We start from the raw sequence: 22,878 nt of genomic DNA on the forward strand, positions 1-22,878 counted from the left end.
GTGTTGTATTACTACCTGTGCATAGTGTTGTCACTGCTGCTGTGCACAGGCTGGACTCGATACCATCAATGCTCCGTATACTACCACCCAAGCGGTGAGACGAAACAGTAGTGATGCTCCCGCAACATCACTTGACCAGCAACTCGGCACGTCAGACAAAGCCGATTATCGCTTCCGACTGCGGTGAAGGCCTACCCCCGCCGAGTTGGAGAACTCGATCGAGCAGCTGACTTTAGCGAGGAACGAATAGTGAGATGGCTCGGACCTTCAAGCCGTCCCCAGCCACTCCGATCTGGAATGGCACTTCTGATAGCGGCCGTTGGAAGAGCTGTCTTTCTGCCTGCAGCTGTGCATGCATTAGAGACTGGAGATATCACGCGTCCTATCATCTCGGCACGGGGCCTTGACTACCGGTACTTGATGCCCGACGATCAGAGAATCGCCATCTGAACCACCCCTCCCTCTCTTCGTTATCTCCCCCGCATACAGTAGACTAGCCACCCGAGGAGAGATAGGGTGACGTCCGTCGAGACACACCCTCCCGTACGGCTTCCTATCCCGATCACGTGATCGCTCCCGCAACCGGAGGCGTAGGGGTATAGTTATCGGAACCATGACATGGGAGAGACCACCTTATTTTAGTTCAAGTGCGGAGTTGTGAAAGGAAAAGCTATTTGGATATAATTCAACCTTCATCCTTTTGTCAATAGCGTTCTTTTGTGTGGTTCATCTCACAAACCCCCTTCTTCACACACACAAGACCAATGGCTCCCTCACCACGCGTTGTCATTATTGGAGCCGGCATCGTCGGCGTCAATGTCGCCGATGAGCTGGTCTCCCGCGGCTGGTCAGACATCACCGTCGTCGACCAGGGTCCCCTGGACATGCCCGGCGGATCTACCTCTCATGCCCCTGGCCTTGTCTTTCAGACCACCACATCCAAGACAATGACCGCTTTCGCCAAGTACACTGTTGAGAAGCTTCTGTCTCTTGATTGCTTCAGACAAGTTGGTGGCTTGGAAATTGCCACCACCCCTGAGCGCTTGGAGGAGCTCAAGCGAAAGAAGGGATATGCCTCTTCATTTGGTGTTGAGGCGCATCTCATCAGCCCTGAGCGATGTCTCGAGATGTACCCTCTTTTGAACAAAGATCTTGTCCTCGGTGGCCTGCACATTCCTACCGATGGTCTGGCACTAGCTGCCCGCGCTGTCCAAGAACTTATCAACCGCACCCGCAAGGCCGGAGTGCGTTATCTTGGCTCAACAACTGTCACTAGCATCGACCACGCCGACGGTCACGTTTCAGGCGTCGTGACACGTGATGGCACCATTCCCGCCGATATTGTCATCTCATGCGCTGGTTTCTGGGGCGTCGAGGTGGGAGCAATGGTTGGCGTGCCCATCCCTCTAACGCCCATGGGCCATCAGTACGTCAAGACGACTCCCGTACCTGGTCAGGCGGCCAGGGTTCCAGAGCCCAACGGCGTGAGACTCCCCATTCTGCGACATCAGGACCAGGATCTGTACTACCGCGAGCACGGTGACCATTATGGTATCGGCTACTACGGTCACCGACCGATGCCAGTTGTGGCCGCCTCGTTGGGCGAGACACCCAAGCACGTCACCGAGCATAACATGCCATCTCGCCTCGACTTTACTCCCAAGGACTTTGAGCCCGCTTGGAAGCTCACTCAGGAGATTCTCCCCACTCTGCGAGAGACCGAGATTGCGAGTGGGTTCAACGGCATCATGTCCTTCACACCGGACAACGGCCCGCTTGTTGGCCAGGCCCCTGGCTTCGACAACTTCTATGTGGCCGAGGCTGTGTGGGTGACGCATTCCGCGGGCGTGGCTCGAGCCCTGGCTCAAGTTCTGACGACGGGCAAGTCTGAGCTCGATCTCACTGATTGTGAGCTCTCGCGATTCGAGCAGGTCCAACTTTCTCCTGGCTATGTTGTCGAGACATGCTCGCAGAACTTTGTCGAGGTCTACGATATTATCCACCCTATGCAGCCCAAGGAGTCACCTCGAAACCTACGCGTCAGCCCATTCCACTCTCGCCAACAGGATCTTGGCGCCTATTTCCTTGAGGGTGGTGGCTGGGAGCGTCCTCACTGGTTCGAGTCCAACCAGAAGCTCATCAAGGATCTCCCTGAGGAGTGGAAGCCCGTCGAGCGTGATGCCTGGTCATCTAGGTTCTATTCACCCATCTCTGCGGCAGAGGCTTGGAAGACACGAACTTCATTGGCCATGTACGACATGACCCCCATTCGCAGGCTTGAGGTGTCTGGTCCTGGTGCTGCAGAGCTTCTTCAGCGTCTATCGACTGCGAATGTTGCTGGAAAGCCCGGCACTGTCACATTTACTCTTCTCCTCGACGACCATGGAGGTATTCGCAGCGACGTCTTTGTGTCCAGACTCTCGGAGGACTTGTTCCACGTCGGTGTCAACGGCCCTGTCGACTTGGCCTACTTTACCCGGGAAGCTCGTGTTCAGACCAAGAAGTCTCCATACCGATTTGTCGAAGTTCGCGACATCACTGGAGGCCTCGCCAGTGTCGGTTTCTGGGGACCTCGTGCTCAAGATGCGATCAAGTTGATCACCAAGGACGATTTTAGCGAGCGGGCTCTTCCCTATCTCCATACCAAGAAGGCAGTCATTGCGGGCATCCCCGTCATTGCAACGAGGTTCTCGTACATTGGAGAGCAGGGCTGGGAGATTTACACAACTGCCGACAACGGCTTGAGACTCTGGGATGCTCTCTGGCAGGCTGGTCATCCATATGGAGTCATCGCCGCTGGTCGAAGCGCTTTCAACGCCCTACGAATCGAGAAGGGCTTCCGGTCTTTTGGCATTGACCTGACAACTGAGTACGACCCTTATGAGGCTGGACTTGAGTTTGCCATTCATCCTGGCAAGGAAGGCTATGTTGGACATGCTGCGCTTAAGGGCAAGTCCAGTGAGAAGGCTGCTAAGCGACTCCGTGGTCTCATCATCAACGACGGACGCTCAGTGGTTCTTGGAAAGGAGCCAGTGTTCGCCAAGGGTCGAGCAGTCGGTTACATCACCAGCTCAGCATTCGGATACAGCATTGGCAAGCCCATCGCGTACGTCTACCTCCCCAAGGACGTCATCGACGGAGACACAGTCGAGATTGAGTACTTTGGCCGCCGTATCAAGGCGACGGTCGCGGATCCGGCTCTGTACAAGCCAGAGTCGAGTCCCTATGGACAGACTAGCACGGCCAGCTTCTCGGCTCGTCTATGATTACGAATCAATGGTTTGGAAGAAAATATGGTTACAGTTGGATTTGCAAAGAAGGAAGCATGTTGGGATGTGTTTGTTGCATGTCAAGACAGAGTTTTGCGTGTAAAGCGAGTCTGCTTGACCTTTTATTGCATGAATTAATATGAGAATAACAACGTTCATTCAACTCGATGCAAACAAGACGCTGTGAGGCGTATCTGTGGTAGTCTTTTCGCCAGTTCCTAAAAACACAGCCCGTTACGCCGTCGCTCCCTCAATGCCCTTCCGCCAACATCCACCAACATAGTAGCAACCTCAATACCAAATCATGACTTAAACCGAATACCCATTCCCCAAGTCAAAACCTCTCTTCATCAACCACGCCAATCCCAGAAAACATCCAAGTCACATATCTCTGGAACCGACCCACGTCTCGAGTTTTTCGACAGCCCAAAGTCGCTTACAGGCTGCTTGAACGTGAGACTTGGCTGTCTGCACAGACAGCCACGGTGCTCCGGACAGCCGATCTTCATCCCACCTGAAGGCACTGGGACGCGCACTTGGACTTTACCATCCAGGGTACCAGCCATCACCATGTCAAAGACTTCTTTCTTCGTCAGACGCGGCTCTGCACTCCCCCTGACCACACGCCTCGCTCTGGCGCAAACCTTGATGCACCACCGAGGCTGCTCAGACTCAGCAGCGGCCTCGAAAATTGCTCCTCCGGGTTCATAGAGCGCGGAAAGAGGAAAATTGTCTCTGCTTAGGGCAGCGATGGTGATGTCTTTGAGCACATCAAGCTCGCCCACGGTCCAGGGATGGTTCGGGGGGGATGGCGTGCCCCTACCGTCACGGCGCGGGATAGTGGCCGGAGGCTTCCACTGTTCATCTCCCCATGCCTTGTCGAGGAACTCCAGTGTTTCTGCTTTGTATGCTTCCGTATCCGTGCAGTGTCTGGACGCCTCAGTTGGGGCCAACTCGGGACCAGCAATTCTTAAAGTATCACCCATTTTCTCTGGTGGAGATTTCGGGACGGTGGATGTCGATTTTGTTTCTCTGCGATGGGTGTGTTTAGGATGCACGGCATCGATGGAGGAGAAGCCTCATATCACATTACTTATATATATTTCTGCCCAGGTGGAACGTTTGTTGAGAACTGCGGTACAACTCTTGCAAAGTTTGTTCATACAGATGAAGCTTTTTGTATACCCATTGATATGCATGGTCGAGTTCTACCTAGGCCGTTATCAATCTGTTTTGACTTTCATCAAGCATATTACCACCGTCTAAGACTCACATCTCCTTCTCATACTCATTCGGACACCTCAACAACAACCTTGCCTCTCGCCCGGCCAGATTCCACCTTATCCCAGGCTTCGGCAAACTCACCAAACTTGACAACACTGTCAATGTTTGGCTTCAGCTTTCCTGCCTCTAGAAAACTAGTGATGATGTCGAGGTCCTTGCCAAGTGGAGTAATGACAAACCAGAGGCTTTGGACGTTCTTCTTCACGTCTGCTGGGCGGCTGTCCTCTGGCACACTGCACACACTAACGATAGTTCCGCCTTCTCGGACCGCGTACCAGGACTGGGCGAGCGATTGGCCTCCGATGCAGTCAAAGACAAAGTCAATCTGCCGGGACTCAGGATCCTCGGCAACCCATTCGCCGATGCTCTGCTTCTTGTAGTCGACGGTCTCTGTGGCACCGAGCTCTCGGACAAAGTCACCGTTCTTTGGTCCAACCACAGCGACGAGACGGCTTACTCCAGCAGCACTCGCAAGCTGGACCGCCCAACTGCCGACTCCTCCAGCTGCAGCCGTGATGAGAAGGCTGATCTTGGAGTTCTTCTCCTTTGCGGCTGTGTCACCGTTTAAAGCCGAGGGATCCAGCGGGCCCTTGGTGAAGAGGGATTGGTATGCCGTCAAGGCGCTGATTGGGGTCGCTGCAGTTTCAGCCCAGCTAAGATTCTTGGGCCTGATGGCAAGCTCCCGCACGTGCGCCAGAGTGTACTCAGCCGCGGCGCCCGGACGGTTGGCTTCGATGCGAGCGTAGACCTCGTCGCCACTCTTGAAGCCGCTGCTTTCCGGAGCCGAGACAACTGTGCCGGCGAGATCCTGGCCCGGAATGGGGATCTTGTCATCGCCGATGAAGTCGGGGGCCCAAAGAGCCCAGTCGAGTTCGCCCTTGCATGGGGCGGTGGCGTGCACCTTGACCAGAACATCCTCAGGATGGGTAGGTACAGGAACTGGGATCTCGGAGAGGATGAGGTTGTGGGAATTTTTGTCAGGCTGGAGAACTGCCTTCATCGTGGTGGGGATGTTGAGAGAAGCCATGGTTCGTGTGATAGGTTGAGAGCGATTGATGGCAAAGTTAGAATTGAAAAGATGGTTCGAATGAAGCCGAGCGCGAGTAAAGGTAGATGGGAAAGCTTGGCGTGGAATGATCAGAAGGGAGATGACTCTTGACATTCTTTGACAGCTGCTGGTGCCTGTTTTCTTTAAACTCTGCTTCCATCGAGTCTATTTGTACTTAATTCTCAAATCCATAGCCTTCCCGAGTTATTCCATTGCTGACAACCACCCTCCGCAGATTTGTCTTGTGAATACAACCTCTTTGAAGCAACGTACCATGTAAAAACAGTGCTGTCAGCACTGTCTTCCCAATACGGTAATCTGCCAACCACAGCTCAAGGCTTGGCACATCTGGCTCTGCCAATTACCGTCCCACCTCTTTGCATCATCGAAAAGTCATCAATGCCCGGTTGACCCGGAGCTGAAAATTGAAGCCTCCTTATGACCAAAGAATGAGTCACGGTATTGTAATCAATAAACCATCTGAATCGAGACTTGTGGCTGTTTTGATACCTCGAGCCGCCCTTCTAGGAGCTCGGATTTGCCAGTGTCACTCGGCTCAACCACCCTTATGCATAGATTTGCGACTGTCAAATGAGAACCCGCATAACCGCATTGTCAGCCGAACACTGTGGAACACAGCTAGGCGTTCATAGTGCTTATGATTGACGCGTGAAAACGTGGGGACCTCAACACATTCGCCCTGCGGATACCCGATACCCGAACGACCCGCCTACTCAACAAGCTACTAGCAGAGAGCCGCGAGGATTGAGTTGTGTATAAAAGCAGCTGTTTTGGCCGTTAAATCCTCATTCTTTCATACAACAGCACTCTTCAAACAATCAACATCATGGACTTTCCCAATGTCGACTTGAACCTCCGGTGGCAGGATCAGAATGTGGTCAAGAAGGATGGCCAGTGGACTGTTGATGGGTGAGTGCACTCCCGTGACACTCTTTCCTATTATTATCATGCACTTGGTCACATTTGAGGCCGTTGAGAGTATAAACTTACTTTGTGCAGACGACCGACCGTTGGTGTTGCTGTGTCCCATGTTCATCACCCGCCCAACATCCCCGGCCAAACATGGCTCGGACTCACCGTAACGGCTCCTGTAAATGCGGGTGAGTACTACTTTCTCTTCCATTACAAACTTAAGACTGACTGATCTTCAGCCACGCCTCCTCACACTCACGCCGGCGCAGCTGTCGTAGCAACCGTCATCCGCGGTCACGTCCTCAACCAGATGGTCCACGCTCACGTAGACCCGGCAACTGGCGAGACACGCTCTCATGACAGTGGTGCCAAGATTTATGGTCCTGGAGAGAGCTGGTATGAGGCTCCAGGCTGTCACCACGTCCGTTCCGAGACCGTTGGCGATGAAGAGTGTGTCTTTATCGCAAACCTCATTGTCAGCACGGATACTTTCAAGGGGCTGGATGTCAAGTCTCGAACCCCAGAAGACGACTTGGCCAAGATTCTGCGTGTTGTTATTATTGACAAGGAGGTTGAAGAGCAACAGGCTGCTGCCGCACAACAGTAAGGTTAGAAGTGCCAGGTTGTTGTACAAGATGCGAAAATAAACTCCAAAGTTTCCGATTGCATGAATACAAATTTCAGTTCCTCGTATATCATGCTACAAAATAGCAGCAGGGCCATTGAAAATATGAGCGCTATAAGATACGTGTTCTATTAAGCCATGTAGTTCTAGAGGCAAGCATGTCTTCTGAGGCCAACTCAGATTCAAGCAGAGGCTTGTCGTAGCGTCATGCTACAAACATAGACTTATTCACAAAACATTAAAAGTTATGCCATATTTAAACACTGAATACAAAATTCTCCTCAACAACAGCCGCGGAGACTCGTTGACTGGTTTGGTGAGGCTTGGGCAGCTGGCCAGGTCAGGATGCGTAACTCTTCTCCACTACGGTCACAGAACAGAGTCGAATTTTCCATGATCATTGGGCCAGCTTGTTTCCACGTTAATTCCCTCATCCTCATCAAGACGCTCACCATCTCCGGAGGTAGGCAAATCGGGCAACCGATTAGACTCTCCCGGGCTCCGGCGGGTGGGGGCCGGGTATCCATCGGATACCCGAGTGCCCGGGATCCCGCACTCAACCCCTTCAAAGTTAGACCGGACAACGAATATATTCACGGCTAGAATATACAAGATGATTTAAACTTAAATATAGACTACCTAGATGCTGAAATATGCTATGGGTTTGATTGGCCAAGCAAATGCTTGATCGCCGAAGTGAACACTGTCTACAACTATGCTATTATTACAACTTAGAACATGATGTTCAGCACACGCTTCCAGGCGGGCGCCGCAGCAAGCTCACGACGGTAAGCGTTGATGCTGTCCCAGTCATGCTCACGGAGACCAGTGTCGAGGTCAATCTCGCTAAGCTTCAACCAACCCTGTCTCTTCCAGATGTAGCCAAAGATGTAAAAGACAATGACAACGGGGAAGGCCAGGTAGGACTCGAAGAAGGACTCGGCATCACCGACGGAGCCGTCGAGGTTGGTGATGGCAGTGTAGAACTGAGCAATCAGAACGATGATGTTGAGTCCCAGGCCAATGTATGAACCCCAAATACCGGCAACAGCCTTGAAAGGGATCTCGTCGAGAGTGTGGCCGTGATACTTCCAAGCATGTCGGAATCGGATGTGGCAGAGACAGATAGATCCCCAGGTGAACAACGCAGCCAGACCAGAAAGAGCCTGCAGCCAGGTGAAGACGGTGCTTCCGTTTCCGTTCACACTGAGATAACCCAAGAAGCCGATCAAGATGATGGAGGTGACGGCAGGAAGGGGACGGCCCGACTTGTCAATGTATGCAAAGAACTTGGGAGCGAAACCTTGCTGGGCGAGAGCAACAAGGGTTCGGCTACCACCGTACACACATGACACACCGATAGACAAGACGGAAACCAAGATGATGACGTTCATGAACGAATCGTAACCCTTGAGACCGGCGTTGGCGACGGCGATGACAAAGGGAGAGGCGCTAGGGTCATCGCTGCCAGCGTTCAACAGTCGCTTGTCGGTGGAGTCGACAAGAAGACCAACGAGGAGAAGACCAACAACGTAGAAGAGGGTGATTCGCCAAAAGACTTGCTTGATGGCGCCGGGGAGGGCCTTGGCGGGATTCTTGGCTTCAGCGGCAGCGAGACCAACAAGTTCGGTACCGCTGAATGAGAAAGCAGCAGTGACAAAGACACCTATTCCATGTCAGATATTGCACTTCATAAACCTTGGTCGGCTGTATGATACATACCACAGAATCCTCGGAAGCCGTGTTGAAAGGCACCTGGGTCATACCAGAGTCGGGCGCCCCAGTATTCGTGATACATGCCGTCAGAAGGTCCACCACCACAGACAAGGACAACAGCAACGATCATGAAAATGACAGTTGCCGAAAGCTTGAGAAGCGAAGCCCAGAATTCTTCTTCGGCGTATCCAAGAGTACCGAAGATGTTGATGATGATGATGACGACTAGGAAGACCTTGAAATGGTGTTAGTCTAGGTCGAGTTCCACTTGAACATGGCTACTCACACTAATCCAGATGGCGACGTTGCTGGTGGGAGCCCAGTACTGAATGACAGTACCGCAGACTGTCAGTTCCAGAGGCAAGACGAAAGCCCATTGCATGACATAGTTCCAACCCATGGCGAAACCCCAGGAAGGATCAACGAATCGGTTGGCGTACCTGAACATCTGTTAGTGCTTCTGGTGATTTGAATGTTTGTCGCCGGTTAACTCACGTGTAGAAACCACCAGACACGGGATACATGACAGCAAGCTCACCAAGGGCATAGACGACGTTGAACATCATGACACCCATGATAAGGAAACCGATAAGAACAGAGCCGGGACCACCTGTTTGCAAGGCAGCTCCACTACCGACGAAGAAACCAGCACCGATACTAGGTTCAGTTAGCACCCAGAATCAAAGACCAGGTTTGATTGAGTCGGGAGAGTGCTTACCTGCCGCCGATGGCAATCATGTTGAGATGGCGAGGCTTCATCCGTCGCTCAAGTTCTACCGATCCCTTGCCATGATCCTCGTGGGCGGTAAAGGACTCGAGAGTGAGTCCATTGCGAGTGGCCCATGACTTCTCATGCTCGGTGGTGACTTCACTGGAACCTGGCTTTTCATCCAGTCTTGGGGAACCCTCTTGAGCCTCAAGGGCTTCATTCTTGGGACTGATGTCTGCCATTGTGAATTCAATGCTCAGGGAAAAAAGATTGACTGAGTCGAAACAAATTGCTACGGACGATCACCAGCGGGAGAAGCCAGATATAACGTCCCCCGTAGGTGGCAAAGGCATGGTCACTGAGATAGCACGTCTATTCGGGCCTAAGTCAATAAGGAAGGTCCCAACGACCAGAGTAAAAAGGTACGTAATATGCGTATTACAGTTAATCGTTGGTCTGATCTGGGGGAAGCTGGCGTACACGGATAAAGCGGCAAGACTATGCCGGAAGAGAAGGGCACTACGCCACATGACCAGGGTATGCTCTAACCTGTTAGGTCGCGAGGCTATCAGCTCCCCGTTGATCGCGTGTGTCTGCTGTTTCGCGTGCCTGGGAGAAGACGGTTGGAAGACTCGGGGAAGATGCTTACGTGGTACGGGTTGTTTTTTAAGCTGTGACATGGCTTCAGCGGCATTAATGGCAATTGGCGAAGCTATCAAGCATCTCGGGAATTTGGAAGAAAGAACAGCTCTAGAACAAAATGGGGGGGTCAGTTTCTAGGGCGATTTATCCCGGGCTTGACCAAGTTCGGGAATGACGGGGTTGCAGCAATGCAACCGACATGGTTCTACCAAGGGATACACTTCAGTCCGGGGTAAAAAGACCCCCTTTTCCCACGTAAACTGACCAGGTTCAGGTATCTCTGCGGTATCTCGATCGACGCGAGATGGCGTATCAGTCGGGCACGCCGTGTGTCACACCTGGGTCAGCGAACGGAGCCGATCTAACCGGCCGGTCTTATCACTAGTGCGAACCCCGCGCATAACATACGACGCGGAGATGCCTAGGGGGACGCTAATTGGGTTGTCGGTTGCAGTCTTATCAGAGGTTAATTTGCCGAGGCAGACACGGGCGTGTCATTTCTTCAAAAGGTCCCGTCATGTTTTACTTTGGTTTCCCAAGGAGGAATGTGAAAGGATTCATGTGTTGGTCTCGAGACGACGCAATGTCGAATGGAGGTCTCGTTTATTTATGGAGTCGGGCCCGGAGATATGGAACAAACATCCCGCTGCTGTATCCGTGTCAAGGTTTTGCCGTTTTGAACGACTCGGAGGTGTGCAAGATTCGATTCGCGGCAAGCCCGGGAGGGTGGTGACGGGTAACAAGATGGTCGCGTTTTGCCTTTGAGAGGATATAAAACATACAACATATACAATGTTGTAGTTGCGCCTTGTAACAATGACTAGCATTGGCTCTTTCAATGATGTTGTGTAGTTTGAGGCTCAATAGATCTGATCGAAGGCTTGGCAGGGCCTGGGCGCTTGGCGTTGCGACTTGACGGCTTGGCGTTAACCAGGAAGCTCCATGTCGTGCGACAAGCTTGATCGGGGGCCTGATCAGAAAGGGCATGAAGACCGCTGAATCTTGCAGATATATAGATGTCGCGTTGTCGGAGAATATGGCTTTTCGAAATAGTTCTGTTCTTCTGCATCGCTCAGCGGAGTGGCAGAATCGATGAATGGGGGGAGTGAGCTGATGACGCAATCCTCCGCTACCCTGCACCCCAGCCATTTTTTTACTCGTGATGATTGATGTCCTTTCCAAGCGAAAGAAAAGTCCAATCATTGGGTAGGTACTGTGGAATACTCTTAATGGCCTAGGCTTTAATTGTCTGAAATTCAGAATAATACACAACGGGTATGATTCTGTTGTGTGCATCTCATTCTCACAACATGAATCCCTCGAAAGCTGGGATACAACAGCCCCTTCGCTTTCGCGCCACGTGCGTGGTCTCGAGTGTGGAGTGGCTTGTGGAGTGGCTTGTGGAGTGGCTTGTGGAGCTGCGGGCGATGAAAGATAAGAAACACTTGCATGGCCCACTATAAACCCACTTTGCCTCAAGTCACTTTTATCTATCACGTTACTCTCTTATCAGCGTTTAGCCACTCGAGTGATAACGGTGACCAAGCCACACAACAGAGACCAGCGTGGCAAGGTACTCGCCCGAAGCCACTTTCGCCACTTTCAGCCAGTTTTAGCCACATCTACGGATCGCTCGAGGGCTCACTATCATCTAACAGTAGGGCACTAGCTGAAACGCTGACTAGTTAGGTGCAATGGCGATAGTACCCTATCGACCAGGGCATATGGGGAAAAGTATGACACTCGTGTAATTTAACTGGCTTGCCACCACCAAGTACGAAATAGCCTTTGCGCGAGGAAGATCGAATGACGACAACATGGGTTGAACCAAGAGGAAAATGGTACGGATGCTATTGTGATAGAAGAACATGAAAAACCCATTCATAGTCAAGGGATAGGGGAAGAAAAAAGCGGGGATAACATCGAGACTGGCATTGGCTTTTTGACTGTTTGTCTATGCTTTGCTATCTGACATTCAGAACATAAGACCATCCCAAAAACACTTGCACCACCATCACTAGCACTTCACCGACCACTGAGCTCAATATAATGCTTATTTATGTCAGAATTTAGAGAGATGCAAGGAGGGTTATTGACATTTTTCATACCTCAAAGATGGCGCATTGTCATCAAGCCCACCATTGGGGGAACTTAGCAGCAAGGGCACCAGCCAAAGTTGTTGCAGCAGCGGTACTTGCATTCCTTTGCATTAGCAATCTCAACCTTGGCCTCGCCCTTCTTGATCAAGTCGGTGACGTCGGAAAGGCTCATGTCTCCGTCGGCTTCGGGGGCGGGAGCGGCGACGGCCAGAGAGGCCAGGGCGAAGATAGTGAGAGCAGAAAACTTCATGTTGAAAGTGGAAGAGGCGTTGAGTAGAGAAGTTGATTTGTGTGAGATTGTCGAGGTGAGGGTGGTGCTGGATTGTCCTTTTGAATTCATCTGGCAGAGCTGTACTCTTTATACTTGAACGTTCGGATCATCGGTCCTTGAGGGATCCGGACCTTCGCGCATGAATGTAAGGTCTTCTTTTCACACAATGATTTTACCTGCCTATTTGAGTTCCTTGTAAGACTTGAATGTTGATATCTTGTGGGGAAATGTCTGGGCATACGTTGGATGTCAGCATCGCCACACTCCTCAGAAAGGTATGTCTCAGCGCTTGTGTCCCCATTGGTTGTTGCCTGTCTGCACAACGTTGAAAACGAGGCTTGGTGAGTCTTTATAAGTGGATTAAAAATGATGATGAGGAGGAAAACTGGGCCTTCTGGCCTAGATGAGAAGGTGATCATTGAAGTTCAGTACGAGGCTTGGAAGAGGAGCAAGTGTGTTGGAAGTAAAGTTTAGGATTCGTGCATTGCATTGAGTACCTTCCTATGAAGGAAAGTGAGTAGCTTTCAAGACGCATATAAGCTTATTTCGCTCTTCCCGCTGATAGACTTGTGGAGAATCGAACAGACCGGGCCACGCACTCTCCTGTACCGACGTAGGAGGTGGACTGATTACAACTGCCTCATACTTGTGAGAAAACAAAGCCTCAAGGCCCTAGGATAATGCAATGTGGGGAACGGTGCGCTCAATGCTCTTGCTTTTCTATCTATCTTGCAGCTGTCCCCTGAAATAGGGAAGTGGAGGGTGAGACCTGAGCCCAGTCACGATGGTAGAATAGTCATCATGATAGATATGGACTTGCTAGGCACTTCCCTAGAGTAGAGTTACGGAGCGCCCTGGCCACTGTCAAGGCCTGGACCCGGGAGAATGCCAACATCACGCTTGAAGCGCTGCAGCCATTCGTCATTATCAGCTGCTGTTTGGTTCCATGCATCGTCACTAGCATAATGTTAGTGGGGCAAGAGCTACGGTGGTTAGGCGTGATTACCTCTCAAATAAGATCCACCGAGCTTGATGCTGAATCTCGGCGTCTGATGGTACGTGCTGATTTGGGTTGTTGGGTGACATGGTAGCCATGACGAAGCGAGTCAGCTCCTGCGCTAGACGACGGTAGCAGTTGGAATCGTTCATGAAGAATGTCTTTTTCATCATGTCTTCGAAGGCCCCAGGGCTCTTTCTTGACCGAACTCCAGAGTCGAGCCTCCCTGACTGAGCCCTTAGCTCGGTTGCTTGAGCACGATGAGCTGAAGTTACTCTTCGTGTGGTTCCAGGGCTTCTACTGTGAGAAGGACTCAAGGTAGTGGACCAAACCAAACCATCTGCGGTGTGGTGATCTTCAGCGTGGATGTGGGTAACTTCCAGCCCCAAATGTCGTGAGAGAGGACCATCGGAATGTTGAGTCTTTTGAAGATGAGCGCGCTGACGGAAGTCGGCCAACCACCCCGCCGAAGACATAACAAGCCTGATGAGCCAATCCGCAATGAAATCATAATGCGGTATAGGTAGTTCTTGAATATTGCCAATAATATAGCAGCATTCTTCTTGCAGCTCGTCATCTGTGATGTGTATGTCGAGTACAGCCTTGGCTTGGATAAGGTCTCTGAGTTGCACCTCTAGCGGACATTGTTCAAACAAGTTGTCCTTGCCGTTGATCTTGAGAACGCAGAGCCTGTTTTCAGCGCCATGTCGGAGGGGCGCGAATCGAGCTTGTCTGGCAATCTCCTGGTCTCCCATTAGAAGGTCTCGGAGCCAAGAAGACTCGGCACATCGTCGGGACGATGCTTCCGAGGCAAAGATGACTCGACAAGCCTCGAGCTGTATCTCCTCATCAGTGGGCAGTTTTCCCATCTCTTCCTTGTAGTTGACCATGAAGTAGGCAAGCTCTAGTGTGATGAGCTCATATGCGCTGCATGGGGAGTCGGCTGGAGCGCTATTTGCGGTAAATGGAAAGGTAGATGTTCGTTCCATCTCGATAAGGTCTAGATAAAATAAAAATCAGAAATTAGCGCCATAAAACCCAAAGGTCCCAAGTGATACTCACATGGCGGGATAGAGCTTTCCAGCATGTCGAGGACGGATGCCTCAAAGCCCCAGTCGCCTTTCCAACCAGCCATAGTACTGCCATTCTTAAAGTGCTCTGCTAGATGATCAACTCGGGCTGGCCAGCTACTCATAGTCATCCCGCAGAAGCCACATCGGGATCGGATTTCTGATGTCGTGATTTTCCAGCTCTTCATAGACCAGTCAACAAACTGAGCGTTGTGGACGAGCTTGAGGTGCTGGTTTATGTGATCCTTCCGGTAGAAGGACTTGTCTTCGACTCGTCTTACTTTGCAGGCCGTGTGGTTATGAGTTTCTAGATGAGAATCATCAGGGCTAGCCATTCCGCAAAAGACACAGCAGATCTGATTTGTCCTCGGGTTCGTCGCTCGTGATCCTTCCGGCGTACATACCCATCTCTCAAGAGATAGGTGAAGCGACTTCTCGTGTCTCTGCCAGTCGTGCTTCGTTCTGAAGGCTTCGGCACAGAAAGTACATTGATATGGTTTTTGGGGATTGATCAGTGATGTCCGTTCCTTTCTCTCAGGGATGGCTCTTCTCCTGCGGCGACGATGGCTTCGCAGCTTGTTGATGTTGCCGATTGAACCAAAGGAGCCGCCTGAGCGATGAGAATTAGAGGAGGCAAAAGAACTGCCACTAGATGTGCCTGTACTGATTGCTGAGGTGCCGTTGCCAAAAGAGCGATCCGACTCTTCGTCAGTCAACATAGAACGGTAGTGAGTGTTTCTTCTGGGAGGACTCTCCCAGCTGGAGGCCACGGCCCTGGCAATAGCAGTGACAGATGCGGGCTCACTCTCGGGCGGCGAGTCTACCCAGCGCTGTAGTGGGTTTGTGTTGCTATCGATAGCTGGCGTTCCAGGCCGACGGCTGATATCGATAGGACCAATTGGTGTGTTATCAGTATGGGAGAATAGATTCCTTTTGGGTTGTGCTCTGCGTTTGCGACGAGTATTGGTAAACCAGTTGGAAATCTGAGTCTTGGTGAGACCTGTTTGATGCTGGAGGAGTTCTTTTTCCTCATCGGTTGGGTAAGGGTAGCGGCTGTGAAGAGCCAACCATCTTTTGAGAATCTGGAGAGCTTCTTTGGAGAAGCGGTGACCGCTCTTTGCTGGAAGAGTGCTGCTTTGGTAATGCTGCTCTGCGATGATCGTTGAGCCAGGTATGGATCGTCTCTGAGGAGTTTGGGATAAGATGGTGCTTAATAGTCCAATACCGTCATAGTGCTGGGAGTACCCGAGCTCTTGGTTTGTGGTGGCTTTGATAGGCGGGTGAGGAGGGTGTGAAGGGGGGTCTGGAGGTATAGCAGCAGCTTGGGAGAAGACAGCATCGGCGAGGAAAGTAGACAATTCTGCACATGAGCCGTCTGTGCATGATGAAGAATCTTGGGAGGGTTGCTCGTTGAAATTTGCTAGGGCCTCGAGGCCGATGTCGCTGAGATCGATACTGGGGGGCAGAAGCTCGTCGCTATGGATATTGGCTAAGAGAGTATCAATGTCAGGGGTAATAGTGATCTCATTGGACTCGTGAGGCTGAGATGAAGACCCGGTCTCCTTTTCTGCCTGCCAATGGATAAGCCCGTCCATCTGGTGGGAAGGGGGGTTGTCTATGGTGGAGAATATGGCGCTACGTCGTGGCTGTGGCTTGCCGATAAGTTAATGCCTCGGGTGAAACCAGCAGGTTTAGAAGAGAGAATATGGCAAAGTTTGCACAGAATCAGCAGAGGGAAAGAAATGACTCCAAGACCGGCCGTGACCTTGGATGAATCGCGTGCCTGTGCCTTGATTGGCTACGCCCTTTGTGTTGGACAAAGGTGGGTCACGTCGACAGTGGGGATCTGATGGAAGAAAACTTCGTTTTAGGTGCCCTATCTATCTAATTGCGTGGCACGAAAGATTGAATGTGTAATTATTAAGACTATGGAATATATAGGTTTGAACTATGTCCCTATTTGGGTGTCGATAGGCCATGGCTGGCGACGGCATAGACGTAAGGTCAGCCTTACCGTGTCTGGTTCTCGCGGAAGCCTTCCTTGTTGACAAAAGGGGTAATCCACATTACCAAGCACGAGACCAGGCTGTGTTTGTCCCAGAAGTAGGGGTCTCTCCATAAGCCAGCTAGAACTTCGTCTGTGGGAGCCAACCAACTGTCATGACCCGGGCGGTAGAGTAGCAAACCAAAGTAACCAAGTAGGAGCAGCCAGAAAATAGAATTAGAGACATCCACCCAGTCGATTCATCTCCAATACCTAGCAGGGCACCCGCAATTGGAACACCAATAGGAGTTCCGAAACTGACAAGCATGGTGACTGTTGCAAAGTATCGCCCGTAGTGCCTTGATTCGCAAAATTGCCCTAGGCAAACAGGGATGAGGCTGAGGTTGCTTCCACTGGAAGCTCTGAATGTTATGGAAATGACAATTAGAACTGGCCTTGAGCCATTGCACGGTAGCCATATGCCAATCGACCCAGAAGATGCCGAAGCAGGAGAGGAATCAAGGTTCTGCCAATACCACCCGCCGTGGATGCGACGCCTGTTGCGAGACCTCGCCTGGCGTGGAAGAAGTGAGCAATGGCGCCATGCACAGGTGTGTTTAGGAGAACGCTCCCAAGGCCACTGAGCACGGAATATGTCAAGATGATCTGGTAGTAGGCTAAAATATCTTGATTAGAGCTGTGAGAGAACCGAAATAAAGGATAGAACTTATTTTCAGACAGACCCAATAGCATCAAACCAAGCACAACGAGGGTACATCCTGCGGCCATGAGAACTCTCAGCCCAAAGCGATCCAAGACGGGGCTTATTTGAACACCCACTAGGAATACTAGAAACAGTTATAGGCTGAATATCCAGCCTATCTGTGAATAGCTGTAGCCCTGGAGTTGATGACTCTTGAAATGAGACTCAAAGACAGCGCTTGTGCTGATGAAGTCGTAGATGCAGACCATGGAACACCACGAGCCAAAGATGGACAAGCCAAGCAGTCAACCAACCCTCAGGAAAGTTGTCTGATGTATCGCCTGCTATTTGGTCATGGCCACGATCGCCAGAAGAGGGACTGTCAGTGTCGGCAGCAGTAGAGGCGCCATCCTTTACATGAGTCTTGAGCTGATCGAATTATTGATTGGGAGTAGGGTGGTACTTTAAGCAGCTATCCTCTGCATGTTGGTTTGGTGACAATGGCATGTGCAAGCCTAAAAATCGGCTATGGTAGTTTACACAAGGAAAGAGACTCATTTTTGTCTGAAGACTTTCAACGTGGACGGGTATTAATCTTACGAGCTTCGCTGTGCCGCCAATAGTGGATGTTGACCCACGCATACACGCAAGGCGTAGACTATGGGAGGCGCTACGTAAGGGCGTACACCGGAACATGGAAGGCACACAGGGCGTACAGTAAGGCTTTGACTACACCAAGGCGTACACAACACTAGGGCGCCTACATAGGACACTGTTACAGCTCGAATGTTATTAGTAGATACGCGATTAAAAGCAGCACGCGTGTAACCATGCCGAGGTGGGGCCTTTAATACCAGTTATCAAGATCCTTTGTTGATCATTTTATATCCATTCTCATAGAACCAGAGAGGCAACCCCAAAGACCTCTTTTATATAGCACTTACTCGCGCTGATATCTTTATCACCTCCTTTCTACCTTCCATGATGGTGTCTCAAACTGCAACACAACCAGGCATCGCCCCAAAACTCCCACTAGATGTCGACGATATCAAGAGACAACGAAAGATCCTCGACAAGTCGCAATGGGGCCCTGCTGCTCCAGCCAAGAGTGAGACGTTTAGAATCCGTGAGCACGGCCACAAGTCCAAGGCCAAGAGATGGGATCACGTCCTGAGCAGGGAGTCAGCTGAACGCGTGGGAAACTCTCTTAAGTATGCAGCGGGTTTCCTCGGCCTGCCTGGCATGATCTCACTAGGTGGAGGACTGCCCTCCAGCGAATACTTTCCTTGGGATGAGCTTCACTTCAAAGTGCCCCCAGCTGGTCAGTTTTCCGAGAAGGACATGCACGAGCATGGTGTTTTGCTGGAGGCTGGCAAACATGACCAAGCCACGGCAGAATCCGACTTTGATATCGCCACGGCGTTCAATTACGGTCAAGGACATGGCTCTGCGCAGCTCTTGCGCTGGATCACTGAACACACTGAGTTGATCCATGATCCTCCGTACTCGGACTGGGCGTGCACCATGACTCTTGGCTCAACCTCGAGTCTGGACTTTGCCTTTCGCATGCTCACTCAACCAGGTGACTACATCGTCTCGGAAGAATACACCTTCTCGACGGCTGTTGAGTCTGGTACGCCCATGGGCATCAAGGTTGCGGGCGTCAAGATGGACGAAGAGGGTTTGCTTCCGGATAGCCTCGACGACATCTTGACAAACTGGGTCCCCGAGAAGCATGAAGGAGCTCAGAAGCCGCGTATTCTATACACGGTGCCTACTGGTCAGAACCCTACGGGTGCGACTCAGGGTGTTCAACGAAGAAAGGATATCTACGCCGTGGCTCAGAAGCACGACCTATACATCATCGAAGACGAACCATACTATTTTCTCCAGATGCAGCCTTACGCAGGTCAAGGGGAACCCACTCTCCCCCCCGCCACTCGCAAGGAGTTCCTAGACAGCCTGCTGCCGAGCTACCTAAGCATCGATGTGGTCGGACGAGTTATGCGCATGGACTCTTTCTCCAAAGTCCTCGCTCCGGGAACTAGATGCGGTTGGATCACGGCCAGCGAGCAGATGGTTGATCGGTATAGCAGGCACTCAGAAGTGGGCACACAAGGCCCCAGTGGCGTGTCGCAGCTCATGCTGTTCAAGCTGCTAGATGAGCATTGGGGTCACGGTGTGTATCTGGACTGGTTGGTGCATTTACGGATGGGCTACACCCAGCGAAGAGACGTCATTTTGGACGCCTGTGAAAAGTGGCTGCCCAAGGAGGTGATCAGCTGGAAGCCGCCAGTAGCAGGCATGTTTGTAAGTCGCCATCATACTTTGTGACAGAACTGGATAAACTGACCGAGTCTCCACAGCACTGGCTCCAGGTTGACTGTAAGAAACATCCGAGCGCCTCTTCCAAGAGTATTACCGAGATCGAGCATGAGATTTTCATGGCTAGCATCGAACACCGCGCGTTGGTGATTAAAGGTAGCTTCTTCTACGCCAACAAGGCCGAGGAACATGATACACTCTTCTTCCGGACCACGTATGCTGCTGCGCCATCGGATAAGATTCATGAGGCTATACGGCGATTTGGAGATGCAGTGCGGGAAAGCTTTGGGCTTGAACAATGAGGATTTGCTGAAGAGACAACTGGGTCCCTCGGCCTTAAAGGATGCTCTACGCTTTATTGAATTATTGTTCGCTCTATGGAGATGTATGGCTATCATTAACTCCAAGTCTATCTTAATCACTAACCCCAGTTATAAAGCTATCAATGCGGATTCTTTTGCGTCTCAGGTCCCGTTTCCTATCCTCCTGGCTTACCCACCACGACTGGAACTGACCGTACTGCTTGTACAGCTCCTCCAAGTCTTTGAAAGGCTTATTAAAAACAGGATATGCCGCAATGACAGAGTCCCCTTCACTGCTTTGTGATTCCAATCGTGGCAAGTATTGAGTATGAATCATCCTTGACGCCCACGCACTGAGACAACGGCACCGGCACGTCTTTGGTAAGGATTCTGATGTGTTCTTGGTAGCGCAATCAACGCAACAGCGAACCCAATGTTCTTGGATGCCATTCCTTCTCAGGCGCCTGAGCACGATCTTGTAAATGATGAACTGGAGCTGCTGAGGTCCTGGCCCATAACGGACATAAGCGGCACGGCTATCGAACCACGGACCATTGAGACACTCTGCGATGCAAGCAAAATGTAAGGAAGGGTCAATGGATATTTCTGGTAGTCCTTGTGTTCCTAGAACGTCCGGTCGAGCGGGATTGGTGAAAGATGTGACCATTTTCTGAAATTCAAGTCCATGGCACGTCACCCCGTACGTGTTTTCAATATTCCATGGAGTGGAAGACTTGTCTGGTTGAGTTGCATCTGTGAGGGTTGAATTACCATTGTCTTGCGTAGTATGATGAACGCCACGAGTTTCGTAGGCTCTTCTGATCATGCCACACAGGCTGGGCAAGCCATTTACCGTGTAGGAAGGGTCGATGAGATATGCACAAACAACAGCTTTTGACCTGTTAGGCTCTCTCAGACTGGATCTTGAATAGATCAAAACGCATCCATCCTCTGAAGCATGCAGAGGTTTGCATTTGGGAACCTGAGGAGGGTTTGCCCCTGAACGGACGAAACATTGCTTTTCGAAGATTTTTGACACTCTGAGAAACGGTTCATCAGGCTCCAACAGTCCCTTTTTGAAAGAATTGTACAGGTTGTTGACAAAATCTCTGGTGCCGGGTGCATTTCCCACTTCGGCTACCCCCCCGATCTCACACCGCTCGAGGCGGAACGCTGACCGACGGATGGCACAAAGGAGTTTTTCGGCGACTGGATTGCTCTTCATCGTCTTGACCATGTCGACAATAGATCTGTAAGTTGGCCTGAACTCCACACAATGATGACCTTCTCTGCTGAAACAGTTCTCTTCATCACACCGGCACCGCGGGAGCCTCGAATTCTGAAACTCTTGCAACGCGTCTTGAGCGACCGCGATTACATGAAGCTCGCGGACTATGTGCCACTGAGGGGATAAGTAGGACGAGAAGGCCAGATTGGCACGAAACTTGGAAGAGGGTGAATCTTGATGCGTTGGCGCTCTTTTTTTCATGGTCCAGAGTCTTTCAATCTCGTTTATGGTTTCTAGGTCAAGCAACGCTGCATCATCTAGATACAGACTCGATCGAGAACGGAGCTTTGCGAGCTTCCTTGGCTCGACAGAGTTGAAGAAGCTTTGGATATTATCGCGAGTTATGAAGAAGCAGCAGAAGCGTGATTCAGTGAAGGCTGCGTGGCGAATGACACCCTCGGGTCGGTCTAGGTTGGTGAATTCTTTCTGAGCTTGGAGATACGCCGCATAGTCGTCATCTCTAGTCTGATCGTGATTAGAAATCTGAGTGTGCTCGAGCAAGGAAGATGTAAAGACGTCGGTGTCTATGAAGCTCAACGTATCGTTCTCTCCAGAAGCAATAGTGCGGAGCTCGCTGATGATGGAATGCCTGTATTTATCTCTTGCCCAGTCGAAGATATAATCGATGATCAGAAGAAGCTGAAGGGCCTCGTCTCGTTTTGTGATGGAGCCTGTCCAGGCTTCAACGATTTCCTAGGTCTATCAGCAGGCGGGAAGAAAAGCCGGTCGAACACCTCAACTTACACAGCCACTCTTCTCTGTGGGCCCCGATGTCACAGCTCTGTCAGATAGGTATGCCACAGAAACTCTCCAGTCTTCTCCTCTATTCATCAAAAACCAAACCAACGGCCCCGATGACCATTTAGAGGACGCTCCGGCAACCGTTCTCGGACGTTGCTGTGTCTGAAGAAACGTCCAGATCGGAAAGGCACTTTGCAGGCGGATTGACTCCCAGTCACAATCGGATTTCCCCGACTTGGCTTCGAGAAGGAGGAACGGGAAGTACAGCGGTTCTCCAGTCTCATCGAATGGCGAAGGCTGCAAGATTTCCTCGATGTGCGCATCTCGATTGGTGCTCGAGAATTGTGGCTTCAGGCTATCGTTAAGGAGGTTTTCGAGATTCCTTGTAGGCCTTAGTCCATAAACCGCGTCGGGCTTCTCTTGCTTGGGTAGGAGTGCCCCTAGTTCTGGATCATGTTTGATAAATTCGTCTTCCCGGTGCCCGAACAAACGGTTAATACCCCTAGCTTCGAGGCTAGTCAAGACGCCAGCCTCTTCGCGCTTTTAACATGCCCCCCCTGTGAAAGCCTCTCCTCTTGACTCACTAATCATCGGGACGGTTGCTCCGTGAGCACCGGCATGGCGCTCGGTTTGCCTGGCGGCGTTGAAGAGAGTCGGGCACCTCACCATGGCTGCCATCGCGGATAACCTCGATTTCCGAGCGCCAAAGCCGTTTTCTGCAGTTCGTGCTATAGCCTATTAATATAGGAAGTCCGATTTCCAGAGCCAGTTTCAAACCTACCAGACTACCTCCGATCTCAACCTAGCGAGGACATAGGGCTCACAGGCAAAACGCCAGGTCGACTCATTCCTCCGCCTGCATCTCTTTGCTA

The 22,878-nt window shown here is 51.3% G+C and overlaps 6 protein-coding genes and 1 pseudogene across 7 annotated transcripts, besides 1 other annotated feature; 3 read left to right on the plus strand and 4 right to left on the minus strand.

Annotated features, from left to right (window-relative positions):
* Window positions 1–764: 764 nt before the first annotated feature.
* On the plus strand, window positions 765–3,266 carry NCS57_01312700 (uncharacterized protein; the record flags this gene model as incomplete). Its single annotated transcript, XM_053062776.1, has 1 exon — window positions 765–3,266. One exon carries the CDS (start codon window positions 765–767, stop codon window positions 3,264–3,266), a length of 2,502 nt encoding a protein of 833 aa, XP_052907671.1.
* A 1,291-nt stretch (window positions 3,267–4,557) lies between these two features.
* On the minus strand, window positions 4,558–5,580 carry NCS57_01312800 (PKS-ER domain-containing protein; the record flags this gene model as incomplete). The annotated part of the gene is made up of 1 exon (XM_053062777.1): window positions 4,558–5,580. The coding sequence occupies one exon, from the start codon at window positions 5,578–5,580 to the stop codon at window positions 4,558–4,560; it is 1,023 nt and encodes a 340-aa protein (XP_052907672.1).
* An 868-nt stretch (window positions 5,581–6,448) lies between these two features.
* On the plus strand, window positions 6,449–7,141 carry NCS57_01312900 (uncharacterized protein; the record flags this gene model as incomplete). Its single annotated transcript, XM_053062778.1, has 3 exons — window positions 6,449–6,531; window positions 6,622–6,722; window positions 6,774–7,141. 3 exons carry the CDS (start codon window positions 6,449–6,451, stop codon window positions 7,139–7,141), a joined length of 552 nt encoding a protein of 183 aa, XP_052907673.1.
* Window positions 7,142–7,890: 749 nt separating this feature from the next.
* On the minus strand, window positions 7,891–9,826 carry NCS57_01313000 (Amino-acid permease inda1; the record flags this gene model as incomplete). The annotated part of the gene is made up of 5 exons (XM_053062779.1): window positions 7,891–8,825; window positions 8,882–9,110; window positions 9,162–9,315; window positions 9,371–9,532; window positions 9,594–9,826. 5 exons carry the CDS (start codon window positions 9,824–9,826, stop codon window positions 7,891–7,893), a joined length of 1,713 nt encoding a protein of 570 aa, XP_052907674.1.
* A 3,612-nt stretch (window positions 9,827–13,438) lies between these two features.
* NCS57_01313100 (uncharacterized protein) lies at window positions 13,439–16,730 on the minus strand (the record flags this gene model as incomplete). The annotated part of the gene is made up of 4 exons (XM_053062780.1): window positions 13,439–13,553; window positions 13,603–14,593; window positions 14,656–16,298; window positions 16,678–16,730. The coding sequence occupies 4 exons, from the start codon at window positions 16,728–16,730 to the stop codon at window positions 13,439–13,441; spliced, it is 2,802 nt and encodes a 933-aa protein (XP_052907675.1).
* A 1,604-nt stretch (window positions 16,731–18,334) lies between these two features.
* On the plus strand, window positions 18,335–19,977 carry NCS57_01313200 (Aminotran-1-2 domain-containing protein; the record flags this gene model as incomplete). The annotated part of the gene is made up of 2 exons (XM_053062781.1): window positions 18,335–19,660; window positions 19,717–19,977. The coding sequence occupies 2 exons, from the start codon at window positions 18,335–18,337 to the stop codon at window positions 19,975–19,977; spliced, it is 1,587 nt and encodes a 528-aa protein (XP_052907676.1).
* A 1,180-nt stretch (window positions 19,978–21,157) lies between these two features.
* Window positions 21,158–22,324, minus strand: NCS57_01313300 (annotated as a pseudogene). The gene is made up of 2 exons: window positions 22,010–22,324; window positions 21,158–21,958 (listed from the first exon to the last, which is right to left on the minus strand).
* Window positions 21,158–22,324: a sequence feature.
* Window positions 22,325–22,878: the final 554 nt, after the last annotated feature.

The sequence above is a fragment of the Fusarium keratoplasticum genome, chromosome 11 (assembly GCF_025433545.1).
Source record: "Fusarium keratoplasticum isolate Fu6.1 chromosome 11, whole genome shotgun sequence".
NCBI lineage: Eukaryota > Fungi > Ascomycota > Sordariomycetes > Hypocreales > Nectriaceae > Fusarium > Fusarium keratoplasticum.